General features: G+C 39.4%; 1 protein-coding gene across 1 annotated transcript in view; it reads left to right on the forward strand.

Moving 5' to 3' along the window:
* Nucleotides 1-15,000, forward strand: part of LOC146587082 (amphiphysin) — a 141,664-nt gene that overhangs the window by 80,220 nt on the left and 46,444 nt on the right. The window contains exons 4-6 of the mRNA XM_085320236.1: nucleotides 4,341-4,395; nucleotides 11,044-11,138; nucleotides 13,687-13,782. Of these exons, the coding sequence (XP_085176362.1) occupies nucleotides 4,341-4,395; nucleotides 11,044-11,138; nucleotides 13,687-13,782 (246 nt within the window). The remainder of the gene's footprint in view (nucleotides 1-4,340; nucleotides 4,396-11,043; nucleotides 11,139-13,686; nucleotides 13,783-15,000) is intronic.

Raw genomic sequence — 15,000 nt, forward strand, 5'->3', positions numbered from 1 at the left:
TGGATGTTCCTGTTCAGGAATGTTCTTCTCTGCTAACAGTGCTGAAAAACTGAGAACAATAAACCTTTGTTTGTATTTATTTTTATGTGTTTTTATCTTTATTTGTATTTTTTATAAGTCCTTTGGGGAGCAGGAGAGAAAGTTACTCTTTTAACTGTATGTGTTTCTTTAAATTTTGGCTTGTGGAATAGTACTTTGTCCATTTCTATATGATCTGAAGCATCTCTGTATACTGTAGCTCTGAATTTAATGCCTTTTAATTTAAAGCTCCAATTTTTTTTGCAGGTGGTTTTTCTGTCCAGAGATAGTAGATAAGGGCTGCCAGGTCAGCTCAGTAAACAATGGCAGGAGAGGAAGAGCATAGCACTCATTAACCAAAAAACAGCTAATTGAAAAACTGAAATGTTAGTGCACACTGTTCCTTATCTGAAGAGTAGATTGGATGGCAGGTATGTACCAAACTCAGTAGAATGCTCTGTGTAAAGATAATTCCAGCAGATTAATCTTTCTCTCTGGAGGAAAAACCTGTTYAGGCTGCTCAGGAATCAGTTCCCACTTCTTTTTTTGAATACARTCCCTTATGAATATGCAGACCTACAGTTGAATTACTCAGATAAATCACCATGGGATAACTGAGTCATCTTGTGCCCAGAGAGAGCAGAGCACAGTGGCTTTGCGGAGCCTCAGGAATCTTGCTGTCAGAAGCAGTAAGGTCTGCAACTGAAAGAAGCAGTCCAAAGATTTTGATTTGGAACAGTGAGTAGAACCAATATTTACCTTTCACTTAAATTTAGTTATAAACAAGAATTTGCAAATCTTAAATTAAAAAAAAAATGTAAAGAAAGGCTTGTGGACCCCATAAACTCATTTATGACAGATTTTCAAGGAAGTGCAGGGAATTTTTCAAAGCTTAGACCTTCCATTCTGCACAGCTGATTTTGGATGTGCTTAGCCTCTTAATCAGCCTGTTAATCAACCCTGAAGTTTAGAAAAAGGGGGGAAAAAATCCTGCATATTTCTCTGCTGTAAAAATACCAAGTCCATTGGGGCTTTACCTGAAATTTCATCTCTATTCTGTTGCTCAAGGAACTGCATCTTATACTTCCTTTTTTTTTCTTTCTTTTTTTTTTTTTTTTTTTTTTTTTTTTTTTTTGGCAAGAAGTTAAGTAGCACTTACCATGTTCCCAAATGTAGCAACTCTCAGTGCTTGCTTAATTTTTGTAAGAGATTGATACTCTCTTTTCCTTCTCACTATTACTTCTTTTTCCATATGGAGTTTGGATGTCAACAGTTTAAATATATCTAGTRTGTAAGCGTATTAACATTGCATATTTTATATGTGCACACAGAGATTTATCAGTTACTATTCCAAATCAGAAGCCAAAGAAACATTGTTAGAATAAAGTGTCAAGTGCTGCAGTTGTTCCTTTATAAAATGAGATAAAAAGGAAGAGCCATTTTTTTGCTCTTCAGTGAGCAGAGCCTGCTTCTGTTGATTGCTGTACTAAATGCATCTCTTGAAGGAAAAGGTGTAACTGTTAGGGGTCCTGAGAAGTTTTATCCTGGCCAGATACTCATTTGCTGCAATTTGTTTAGCTTCTGACAGCTACAGCACGACATTGATTTCAAGCTGTTCTTAGGGACAGTTAACCTGCATTGAAGCACTGGTTTTGTATTAGCCATGCAGTTGACTTCTTAGAATTCATTAGTGATCCGAGACACAAAAGACACATTCCCTGCCTACACCCAGCACTGGATGTGCCTCAGGGTGTCCCATCTGGCCCCTGGTGGCTACTCCAGGATTTCACAGCTCTGCCTGCAGTCCCATTTAGTGGCCACTGGCTCTGCGAGGGTCTCTCAGGTACCTTACGACATCTTCAGGGCAGCAGGTGTACATGTTTCTGCAGCTGAATATCCCTCCCTCCGCCTCCCAGAGGGGCACAAGTTCCACACTGCAGCAGCAAAACATGGGCAATTGCTTTTGAGCTCGGTCTTTCCAGATGTCTGTGCTGAGATGGGCAGCCTGGTAGGAGGGCCTAGACAACAACTCTCAGGGCCCTGGGGGCATATGTGGGTCTTGTTGGCCAACTCCATGTGGCACTCCTGCTCACACCTGACCGGGGTCCCATTTCAGCTTGGTCCTGGGCATTCAGTCCCTGCCTGAGCCTCATCTCCTGCTGGACCCTGGACCTGGCTTATTCTCTCACTGTACTGGGAGCTGTAGGTGAACTCTGTTACCAGCTCCCAGCTCTGCCTGCCTGACTCAGACCCTGTGGATGGYGCCTCAGTTCCTGGCTCACTCCCACTCGTGGTGCAGCCCCACCAACTGAGTTGACCAGGTGCTGTGAGGGGTGTGAGTCACTCATCTAAATTTTGGCTTCCAACTGCCCTTTCACAAAGTTGAGTGTCTCCCTTAGGACCTGCTGTATTTAGAAGCCGCMTGTGGGTGTCTCACAGGGTGTCACAAGAGGTGCTAGATGGCTATGTTAAGCAAAGAATTCAAGATTTTCTAGATTGCTCTCTTGATTCCACCAACCGCACTGTCAAGATCTGTGCTGATTGTAAGGGKAGGTAAGGCAGAGAGCTCATGTGTGGGCAGTCATAGGTGTCTTAGTCAAGAGCAGAGTGAAAGACATGATAAAGAAGGGGAGCTCCAATATGCATTGTAATCACATGGAATTCAATCTGTGTTCTGCAATACCTTCTTTCCTCAGTATGCTGGGCATCCCATGTATTTATTTGACTATCTTGAATCCCACTTCGTGTCCTCAGACTCATTGTTTTACAGATCTTGCACATGGGCTTGGAAGGGAGACAAGAATTCAGACAATAAACAAAAATGTGAACTTTAAGATTACTCTAACTGGTATGCAGATTTGCAATTTCCTTAGTTTTCTGTAGAATCCCCTACTAAACTGCAGGGGATTCTTGATACTAGTTAAGCTGCAATGTATTTTGCTAAACCAAATTGATGCCAAATGTCCCCCAAAGGGAGCTGGACATTGGAAAACAATCTAGACCCTGGTGGGCGGGAGCTTTCTTTTGCAGGCTCCGAAGTATTTTCAAACAGTGTTCAGAGGGAATTTGTTTGATTTTTCAGGAGCAACCCCCGAATGTACTTCAGATACTAGCTAGGCCAGATACAGGCAGGTACCAGCTGTGCAAATTATTTTGGAGGTGGTGGGAGGGAGGAATCTCTACTGATAATTGTCGCATCCTGGAATGTATGCTTAATTATTATCTTGTGACTTGAGAGGGCATCTTTTCCCCACAGTAAGAAGAGACATAGTATGCTGATAAATCTCATCTCAGCCTCACTCATTTCCAGTTAGGCAAGATTCCCTGGAATATGAAGCTCTGTTTTATCTTACCAACTGATTTCTGAAGGAATGATCCAGATCTGTTCTAACTAATTTCTTTCTTCAGCTGAGACAGTGCGGTATCTGATGTTTTGCTTTTTTTGACTGTGCCGGTTCATTTGCTTCCAAATGGGAAGTCTGAACCATAGTCACATTAGGCTAATTTTAATTGCATGTTGAATACAGCCTATTATGTSTCTGTTGCTTTTAATGTCTGTGCTGGTTGTTCTGGGCGAGGATGTGAAGTTGAGTGATGAATTTCTCTCTGACTGTTTTCAGAGCAGCATTCTGTAGGTTTCTTCAGGAGTCCTTTGTGATAGCTGACCTTTGAAATAGTTGACATAGCTAAGCTCTGGAGTTGAACACACAAACTGAATGTGATCCAGTTCCAAACAGTTTTCTGTTAGAGCTGCTACTATATTGCTTATAGATGCAACTGTAGTTGTAGAAACTCAAATTTAGTATTTAGAAAGTCTAGCTTGATATTTTATGTGCGTAGAGTACTTTTAGTCATACACTTGTAGCCTCTGAACTTGATGTCATTATACCTCCCAAATTTCCATCAAATCCATTAGGCTGGGCCCTGCTTTCGGAATGTGAGTATCCTTGTAGGGAGATGTAATATAGGTATGAGGGTAGGATCCTAGCTTGAGGAGTGAGGAGTTTAGTCCTTTGGCTGGAGTGCTTCCCTGTGCAAATGGCTGAACTAAAACTAGAAAATTTAGCCTATAGAGTTACACTATGTGTAATATCTTGCACAGGSCACCTTTTCTATGTGAACCTGTGTATGCACCTGCAGCAAGTATGTCTGAAATGCTTACAAGTGACTTGATTCATCAGACAGGTTGTGAAATCGCTTTTTGTTGTCAAGCTTGACATACTATATGTATATTTTAAGGCATATAATACAAGTGAAATGTGTTTTCTTTTCTTTTTTCTTTTTTTTGCTTTTTTTTTTTTGCATTTTTTCTCCTTTTCCAGGCAGAGGGTTCCAGGCTCCAGAGAGAACTGAGAGGATATTTAGCTGCCATCAAAGGTGAGTTTTAAGTCATGCTTCCACAAAGGAAACTTTTTTTTTTCCCAAGTTGAAACAAGTAGGCTTGTTTAAAGTCTGCAAGGAGAAATACAAATAATTTTGTTTTTGTCATTATTAGACCATTTTTGTTTTGGATCTGGCATAGGCACTGCARTTTCTTCCTAGATTTTCTGCAGCTTTGATCTCAACTCATGTGCCTGCAGTTTTGCATGGATGGCACTTTCGGGACTGTGCTGTGTGTGCAGGACTGCTACCTAGATTCTTACATGTGCATGCATGTTGAACACCAGCAAAATCTGCACATGTTGTGTTGTTAGTCTTTGCAAATGCTAGAACAAGAAATATTCCATACAAGGCAAGGGGATTCTAGCAGACTGTGTTACCTCCACAACTGTAACATTTCCAGATATTGCTAGTCAGATGATAAATCTCCTCCTTTCCAAAATATGCCTCCTGAGATGCGGTATTTTCTTGTGTATTTCCAACTGTTGAGTCCATTTTTTTTTCTTTCCATTTTGAAAATAGAATGCTTTAATACTGCTCTGAAGAACCAGGAATGGTTTGGGGAAAAAACAACAACAACAACAAACAACTCCCTCTCCAAAAAAAAAAAAACTTAGAATTCTATCACTGTGTCTTTTACTGTGTCGTAATAAAGCTTCAGCAGCTATTGCCAGAGAGGGTAGCTCTTTTTGATGGGAATTGTAAAATAGAGATCAAAGCAGTAGGTTAGTGTCTTTGTTATTTGCTGGATGTGCTAAGCAATGAAAATTCTTCACCAGATATGAAGTGTTTCTCCTTGCAGGAATAAGCATAGAGTCTTTTGTGCTTAGAAGAAATTCAGCATTTCAGCATCTTTTTTTTTTTTTTTTTTTTTTTTTTTTTTTTATTTTTTTGTCTGATTTTACATTCTTATTTTTCAGTCGACCCCTTTCTCACACCCACTGTCAGCTGTGTGTGTACTCAGAAGCAGTGAGATGAGGCTGTTTGTTGACCAGATGGCTTCTCTATCCTGTAGGATGAGTGTTTACATGGTAGTATGATTTCCATGTTGGTGTCAACAGTCCTCCTCTCCATGTTTCTCACTTCCTCCATCTCTCTTTCTCTCTCTCTCTATCTATCTCTCTTTGTCCATCTTTCTCTCTCTGTCTTCCTCTTTTCTTTTCCTAGTACTTTTTGCGTTAGCTGCACTTTTGCTGGTTTGCTGTTTAGTGTACTACTACTCTTTCCACCAAGTTTTATTTTTAACTTTGAGATTTTTCACTGTGTGAATTTCATCTTTTTTTGCTGTGTTTTTGTGTTCCGAGGCTTCCTTTTACTGCAGCCTGTAAGTCCATATTTGAAAATAACTTGGACTGACTTTGTTGCTGTTTGGTAAGATGTTGTTATCCTCAAGTCTTAAAGACCCAGCCGTAAGCAGCTTGCATGAATCTTAAAAATGTTATCCTCTGAAATGAGGAAAGCCACCAGTGGGCATCCTTGGTACCCRTGTTGGCCCACCTTCCTGCTGCAAAGCAAGATGCCAGCCTGGGATTGCAGCCACAATAGACAATTCAGGGACTTCCCCAAGCCTTCCCCCCAACTCCCCTGGGCTGAGCAGTGGCAAAGGCCCCTCCAGGTTTTGGTGGCAGAAAGAGATGCGACAACAGCTACAGCCTCAGTGCTTCTTGTTCTGTGAAGGACTGCTACCATTAAAACAGTTTGGGATGAGCTATGCAAAAAAGCACAGGAAGCCTGCTCATGGATACTTATACCATCTAGTGGGATTTGTTTACTTGGCGTGTCTGGGCCTTGGAGGCATGCCATAATTACGGGTTTGTTTCTGGGGGGAGAACGCTGATCATATCATTAGAAAATAATGCACTTGATATCCTTGTACTCCTGCAGGTGTGAGAAAGGGAGTTCATTTTAAAGGGCTTCAGGAACTGGCAAGACTGCTGTTTTGTTTAACTGGAAGTACCTGTCTGAAGCTGAAGTGTWGTTACCTAGTAATAAGTTTAACTTTACTACATGACATTTGAGTGTCTGGATTTTAGAAATTTGAAAGTACTRTAAGACCAGGGTACAATTTAAGGAAGTAATGATGAAGTGACCCTTCTTTTAGCCCTTTTTATCCCTTCATTTTAATGTATTGGAATAAATGCTTCTATGATTGTCTTGCACATTCTTAAAATAGAAATTTTTTTGCTGTGTTCACACTCTTTTTTGATTCTGAGGCACTTGATCTCAACAGGACCTTGATCTTTACTGCTGGTTACTCAAAGACTCAGAAGAACCATGGCATAAAGCTGTCAAACTCATGAATATTTTTTGTGATGCTTTATTTCACCTGCATGGTAATTTCAGGTCTGTTCTTCTGTGTGTTGTTTCAGCAGTGTTTGTACAGACAGTAGAGAAAGCTGTGCCCTGTCCCCCATAGCTATAGTCTTCTGATGCCTCAGTCTTTTAAGCCCTCCAGTCTCCTTGGCAACATGTATCTGAGTCCTCTACTCCATGATTTTCTTTTTTAAGCTTTTGAGAGGTGTAGGTGATTATAAAGATTTTATGGGCCAACCTCTAGAGAAACCCTAATGAGCCTTCTGTGGTTGACTCTCAGCTCTTTGCAGCCACAAATGCAGACTGGGAAATAACTATCTAAATTTGCATGTAGATGGCAAGTACAGAGGTGAAAAGGAATCTTACATCATAAAAACAAAACTAAACGAAAAAAGCAGCATATTTTTCAGACTTGACTTAGTGATAAGTAATAACTGGTCTACAGGAGGAGAAAGGGAGATTAAGGCAGTTTTATTGATGAGTTGTCAGTCTTTGGCTGACAGAATTGTGCATATACTGCAGACACACAAAACTCTTAAAATCAGTCATTTAATTTCTTGGAAGCAATAAAGTTGTTCATCATCTTTCTGTAAAATTTTGCAATGAATTATGAAATAATTGAATTGTTCTGGTGGAAACTCTACTGAGTAGCTAGTGATAATGAATACAATTCTTATAGCAGGACAGGTAATTTCCCTAGAGAACCTCACATGAAATTCTCCTCACTTTGATAGTTAACTATTAAGAGACAGACCGAGGTGACTTGCTCTAGGAGGAAAATGCAGTTTTCTCTGTGATTCAGCCTAGACCTCCCTCTTTGGGGCATCAGGAGACCCATAATAAATGGGTTCCCAGGTTGACATGAAGTCCTTGGCCAGCCTTGTTGCCTTGGCCCATGTCGAAGGTGTCCAGGTTGTATTGATCTCCTTGGGAATTTGAGTATATTGGAATTGTGCTGGCAAAGAGTCAGTTACCCTCTGCCATCTCTAGAGCTCCATAATGAGGACRCCTCTGCTTTAGTCTCAAATTTATTATTCTATCTCGAGCATCCCTATCATGTGTGGACCTCTAGGAGCCCTATGAGACCCCAGGGACATGTGTTGTTTCTCATAGAAAGAAGGATGATTTTCATGCAGAAGCCTCAGACTTCAGGACTTGGATTATTTAGCATCACTTTTCCTGAGTAATTCAATTTTGGCATTTCTAGTTATTCATAAGTGATCCAATTACCAAGAAGAAACTATACTAATCAAACAATTGATATTAAGTATAAACTTCTAACAGTTTGTCAGCAGTAAAAATTATTTTCRCATTTCTTAGTATTTAATGACTTGCTTTAAATGACTTATCCTTTTTAATGGATAGCAGTTAAAAAAGGCAGAGTGACAGCCTGCAGCCTATGTATGACATTAATCTTAATTTTAGAGCTGAATAATGTATTAGACTTGTCAGTACATATGAAATAATTCATTGTGGAAAACCGCACAACACASTCTTCTCTTCCCCCCACAATGTTTGGGCATTGAGTGCACTGGCATGAACAAGAATGGAAGGAGACCTGGTTAATATAGACCTATGCACTCATCTGGAGTATTGCGATAAATGTGAGTAGAGAGGGGTAGACCAGATGACCTTGGTCTCTGGGAATTTTAGACTGAAGCCCTATTTGGCTGAAGAAGCCAGATACTGCTGTGCTTCACACTACCACTGGGTRTGATTGATGCTTTATGCAGGAATATGCTTGGATGAAAGATTACCAGATTATCAGACTGGAAAAAATTGTGAAAGCTAGCACAAGTTTGATAGGAATGAAGCATGAGATATTAAGTACCTGTTATTTATTCTCTTAAGCAAATGTAGGCCTGAGTTGTGAGTATTCAAAAGCAAAAGTCTGTGCAGGCAAAGGTGCTCTACCTGAAGCTGGCTTGTGGCTGAGCTGAATGCAAACTTCAAGAGAGATTACAGAGGAGCTCAGCTGGCACACCTGCCACAGGAACATATGTCTCAGATTTTGTCTACCATGTGCTGAAGGGCAGAAGTATAGGTGTGAGAAAGGATCAAGTATGAGCAAGGATATATGAGCCATCCCAATATGTGCGTTCATCCTGAGCAGGCAGAATGCAGTGCTTTAAAGCATAACAGTACTATATTGGTTTTGCCTTAACTGCAGAGTTGATTTAATTTGCAATGGCATCAAAGAAGATTTTTAAATGAGTCCCACCTGGAAAAATATGTGATGATCATCTACATTTTAGTGTGATCTAGTATATTCTAGACAAAACCTTCTCTCTTCAGGAAAGCTTTCTTAGCTAGAGATTCATTATCCTAAATGTTATGCACAGAGGAGAGGAGGAAAAAATGTGCCATACGTCCTTATATGCTATACAAGTTCTGTGGGCTGAGTTCTGTTATTAAAAGGATCTGCAAGACAATCAAAAAAAAAAGTCTTTTTTTTTTTTTTTTTTTTTTTTTTGGCACAGCACTGTTTAACAACTTATACTTTCTGCACATCAGGCTTTGTACATTCTCTCCCCTGAACCTGTGCCATTCTGTCCCTTGAACCCAAGGTCTCAGAACAGCCATTTACTTCCATTTTTTTTTCCTTAACTCTTTTTGCCTATGCTACTCATTCCAGTGACCACTGTTTTTATACTGAGAGGTGTATCTTTTTGCTTTTCTTTTCTTGTCTTATTTTGTGTGTGCGCTTTGGAGAGCATAGTGAGATAGTTGCTGAGTAGATCCAAACTGCTCACTCCAGACATTCCAATTTCAAGTTAATTCTCTCCTCTTTCTAGGCATTTATTTGTACAGAAAAGACAGCTGTCAATATTATTTCTAAATCCAGCCATTGAGCAGTTAAATCTGAAGATCACACTAGAGATATTTTTCAAGACAGGACAGATGTGCTGCGGTAAGCAGACTTTGGCTGGGGAAGAATGTACATAAAAAAACAGTTACTGCTAGGTCAAAACATTTTTAGCAGTCGAAGTTGTTGTTGGAATTTTGCAAGGAAGTTGAGATAGTTGTCTGTCACTTTCAGATGACTGCCTCTGAACTGACACTTAACATTTTCTTAGACATGGTCATTTTTTTTTTGTTGGATTCAGAATTACATTCACTCTTGAAAGTATTCGTGCTCTAGGAAAACAGGAAGGCAAACCCCAATGCCTTCACCCAGGGCAACAGTTTATTCGCTGGGATCAAAGTAGTCTCACTGAAGATAGATTTAGGTTCTCTAGTACTATCATTCAATCTATTTGTTATTTATAAATCATTTTAGGTGGAAAGAAAGTCACATCTGTTACATATCAGAGACAGATAAGCTTTGCTAGTCCCTTTTCTTCTTTCACCTGTAGTGTCGTAGGCTTCAGAGGTGACTGATCCAGTTTGGTTCATCACAATTCTCTGTAGACACTATGCTGTTACAGATGGAAGTAAATACTATGCTCCACATACTTCTAACCCTATTGGGTCAGCATGGAGATAGTCATTGTTTGTAAAATCACATCTGTTACAGTACACTTTGCAGGTTCTGACATCTTGTTTGCCCGGACTTGAAGACACGGCCTCAGCTCTTGCCAGTCTCATCTTGTGCTTCATTATTTATGGAGTTTTATGTCATTGTCGTTGTTGTGGACACTGGTGGGAGCAACATAGCAAGAAGAAAGGAGGGAACCCAAGAGCAGAAAAGTTTTTTTTTTTTTTTTTTTTTTTTTTTTCCTTGAACATCACTTTATACATGCAGGCCACTGAGATTTTGGTATMTTTGAAAACAAGCAAATAAAGAAGTCCTGAGGCATGTTCTGCCTTTATGTGACTTCTCCCCTTTTGGGGACCATTTTTGTTTGGAGCAGATGCATTCTGGCTTCTCTCCAAAGTCCTCCTTTCTAGATATCATTTCYTCTAAATGTCTGCCATCTCAACTCTGCCATCCAGGAAATGCCTCATTCTCCATGCAAGTAGGCATTGGCACTCAGTATGAATTAGGTTGGAAACCATTCTGCAGAATGGAAGAGTTGGGGAGTAACTGAAGGCCGAAACTCAGGCTTGCTATTTGGTGGGCTTCTTGGTGATAATCTTTCAATGAGGTATTAAGTGGGKTTTTTTTAGTAAATACAGCTTAATTCTCCAATGGGAAAAGTTTCTTGTTCCTTTGGGGAGTTGAATGAACRTAAAGGTTTTGTTTGAGCTCTTGAAAACTATATTCTAAACGTGCTAAAGGGAATAGTATACAGAGTATAAGTGGGTTGAAAACAAAGATGCTTATCCACTGTTTCTTGTTGTTTGAGGTTATATTTCTTTTTTCTTTTTTTTTTTTCTGTCACATTACAGGGATGCAAGATGCCTCAAAGAAGCTTACAGAGTCTCTTCATGAAGTATATGAGCCAGATTGGTATGGCCGAGAAGATGTGAAAATGATTGGAGAGGTAAGAAGTGTGAAAAGAGGAAAAAAATATTCTGGCTGCAAGTAGATTGATCTGAGCTACTGAGAAGCGTAGGTCTGCAGTTTCCCTGAATTCTTCATTGCTCRTTAAATGCTGTTGTTTCAGCAAGTAAATTACTGGTCTTGTAAAATGCACCTCCTGCTGAGCAGATGCTTCATTTGCAATATCTGTTTTACAAACTAGCTGCATCAAAGTAAATTTTAAAAATGATTACTGAAAAAATGAAAATAGTGTTGGTCATCTCAAGGCCTTTTTTTTTTCTTGCCCTGGCTTAAGATTCTCATGTTTCTATTAAGCTGACATAACCTCCCGCTGAGGTTAGCATCAATGTGAACAGAATCAGTCCTGAAAGCAGCTGACTGACAAGTTTGTAGATGGTATCTAGAGTTTGAGGCCAAATGAGACTTGTAGGCTGGTGTTCATTTCAGTGTACCTTTCTTAGGTTACTCTGTGACTGGAGAAAGCTAGCTTTTCTCGAGGACACTGCAGGAGTCTTACCTGAGGAGCTCTGAACTACCTTCCTAGAGTAAACAGCCTTAATTGAGGGAAGTCTGTCAGCAAATGTATTGGCGATGACAAAGTGCAAGCTGTTACCACTGCAGCTTGTGCCTATGTGACATCCAGTGTGGGAGACCTCATGGAAAAAATAATCAACACAAAACTGGAAGACAGAGTAGTCATTTAAAAACTGCCTGATTGCTTTTCTTCTCTTTGGTTGTTCTCCTCTCCCTTCCCCGGCTGCTGAAGGCGTGATGTGTTTTTGATTTTAAATGCACCCAACTTCCAAACTATATAAGTGAAGATAAGGCACCATTTATGTCCTCATAAGTTCACTGGCTAGGAGATCTCCTGCTGCATCTCRCTGTAGAACCTCATCTTGTATCTGTAGACCACTAGATTTTATTTTTGGCAATTTTTAATTGTGTAGGAAAGGGCTGAAGTTTCGCCCTTCATCTCCATTTGATATAGGAATAAATGTTRGATGTGCATCTTCAGCATAGGAGATTTGTGTGGGAATCTCTGCTCCTAAATTCTTCCCAGGATAATTGCAAATGTAGATTTGTGCATCCTTAGCAGTGCAATTCAAAATAATTATGTAGTTATCTAGCCCAAGCTATGGATGCTCATGCCCAGACTGTTCCACCTAAATGACTTGTTCTGTATGTTAGAAAAGAAAATGGCTTGCAGGATTCTTCAGCACTGTTTTCAGTCCCCTTAGCTTTCAGAAAATCTCCATGATTTTAGTTTGTCTAAAATAGGTATCAACAAGGTACAAAGGCAGATGTGCAGCCCTGGCACTTGTTTGCTTCGATGTAATGCTGTACTGCTCTCTAGACCACTGTGATTAAATTTTATGTTAATAAATGAGACAAATTTTTAAGCATGGTTAATGGATTATGATAATTCATTAGGGATTGTGTTAGGGTAGAAAATGAATGAACTAAATGCTGGCCTCCCACAGCATTTATAAAATGCCTGTAGTAGCTCCTGACAAGCAAACAGCATAGAACAGCTTTCAAGACTTGCCCWTGAGGATAACAGCCCTACAAAGCAATGTTCGTCCCCTTCAGGCTCTCTGCCATCAAAGAGAGTATCAGTCATTTTGGTAAGTGCAAAGAAAAGGGGGACTGTGACATTTAACACTTGCTAATGACTTGCTTGACAGGACCAATGGCCTCTGGTACAGTGTTTCAGCAAGAATATTTTGCTTCTGGCAAGAAGTCTCACTCTGCTCTCTGTGTGGTCCTCTTCACATCAACTGCATTACCATGCTCTTAATAAGCAGAAAATTACCAAGAATGTCTCCTGATGATTATCTGTGAGCAGCAAAGAGAACTGAGGAAAAGCACTGTAGCTTCTTGGGGGATTTTGTTTTGCCTGTTGATGTAGGGGCAAATCTGAAATCCCAATTCTCTAGTGGTCTGAAGTAGAGCTTTGCAAGACAGACGTTTCATCAGATGCCTCTTGCTGGCASAGAACATATGGGAAGTAAAGACAGAGCTTTCTTAGGACAGATCATAACAGCCTTTATTTTAAAAATGAACAAATAAAGCTAAGCTTGCAAATCCTTGTAACTGATGGGAAAGTCACTTTATTTACTGTTTTTATTTTTAGTTGTACTTTTTTCCTCTGTAAGGGAAGCTTGTCATCAAGCAACATTCTTATTTGTAAGAACTGGAGCAGCTTCAGTTTCCACATTTGTGACCTRGAATCTGAAATTCTGAGAAAGACCTTGAATCCATGATATCCCAATTTTCAGATAGAAGCTAATATTTGAAAGAATGAAAAAAAACCAAACTAATTATTAAACAAATCTTCTTTTATTGTGAATRAAAAATTGCAAGGTCAAGATGATGTGTGKTTTTTTTTTTGTTTGTTTACTTGATAACTGCATTCTCAGGTAATGCCATGAAGAACATGACAAAACTTTAGAAACATTAAGCTTTGCCGTTTACCTTGTATTTCCTCTTAGTCTGGAGCAGAATTCAACTACTAAGTATGTTTCTCTCTTCCCATTTGCTTTTTACAGAAATGTGATGAACTTTGGGAAGACTTCCATCAAAAACTGGTGGATGGGTCGCTGTTGACCTTGGATACATATCTAGGACAATTTCCTGATATCAAAGTACAGTAATGCTTTCCTATAATGGAGAATTTGTACATATCACTAGTTACTGTTGAGTCATAACAAAAAAAAAATGAAGTGAGATTTAAAAAAAGGGAGGAGGAGAGTCAATTCTTCTCTGYGGTGTAAAACATCTTATTCCGTAAGCAAAGCCCAGGAATCAGGCTGCACTGATTTTTTCCAAGTGAACAGAAATGATCTCCATGCAGTAGTGGTTGGAAGTAAACTAACCTTTGCATATCCCAAATTTGTAATGTTTTTTCCTGCTCGTATTTGATACAAGACATAATTCTCACTGACTTCAGTAGGAGCTGAATTGGCTCCTCAGCCATCAMAATGCCAGACAAATTGCAACATTAAGAGGAAGCCTTATGTTATTGGCTAGATGCACCTGTGGATATTTAAATGTCTTTGTGTTACTTGAAGCATGATTCCTGTTATTTAATCAATTCTGAGAAGATTTTTTTAATACATACCAGGAGAGATTGTTATGCAGATTCTAGCTTCTCCCAGATGCCTGGGTAGTGGACAGTTGAGAGAGGTGATTGCTAAGATGAAATGTGTGAGGGTAACGAATCATTACTGGTGAGAGAGGAATACTTTTATAATTGGATGTGGCTACCTGGGCGTAGATGGAAATTCCTTGTAATGCRGTGGTTTATAATTGAGTAGATATCACACTCCATCAATCATTTTAATTTTATTAATTTATCACTTATAAATCCTGACATTATTGACATTCATACTTGTTCCTAAGTGAAATTGTGCTTGTGCCCTCTCAGCGTGTGGCCCACAGCATCATAAAGAGGCATTCACATATAATATCCAGGTTTGTAAAGTTAGGACAGGACATTTCAAATGACTTATTATAATTCTCTTTAGCTGTAAGAGAAGTAGAGCAGGAAAGTTAGAATGCCTATTACATGTTAGAACTCAATTTGTCTCAGTTATGTGTCAAATCAGCTGTACTGATGAGTGCACTTTGAGCATTTTTCCTACTCCGGAAAAAATATATGCTAATTATTTGTTAAATTTGCCACTCTGTATAAGGGGGAGAGTTTAACAAGTCTGTTTATACTGGAGAATGAGAGAAGTCTTGCACAGCATTGCTCTCTGACTTCTGCGGCTTATAAGCCCTACGCTCGTAGAAATCCCTTCCAAACCATCTGTAAATGGGTTCCTTATTTAAAATAAGGTGATTAGCTTGTCTCTTTTATC

Source organism: Rhea americana, unplaced genomic scaffold (genome assembly GCF_003343005.1).
Source record: "Rhea americana isolate MKP2758 unplaced genomic scaffold, rheAme1 scaffold_62, whole genome shotgun sequence".
Lineage (NCBI taxonomy): Eukaryota > Metazoa > Chordata > Aves > Rheiformes > Rheidae > Rhea > Rhea americana.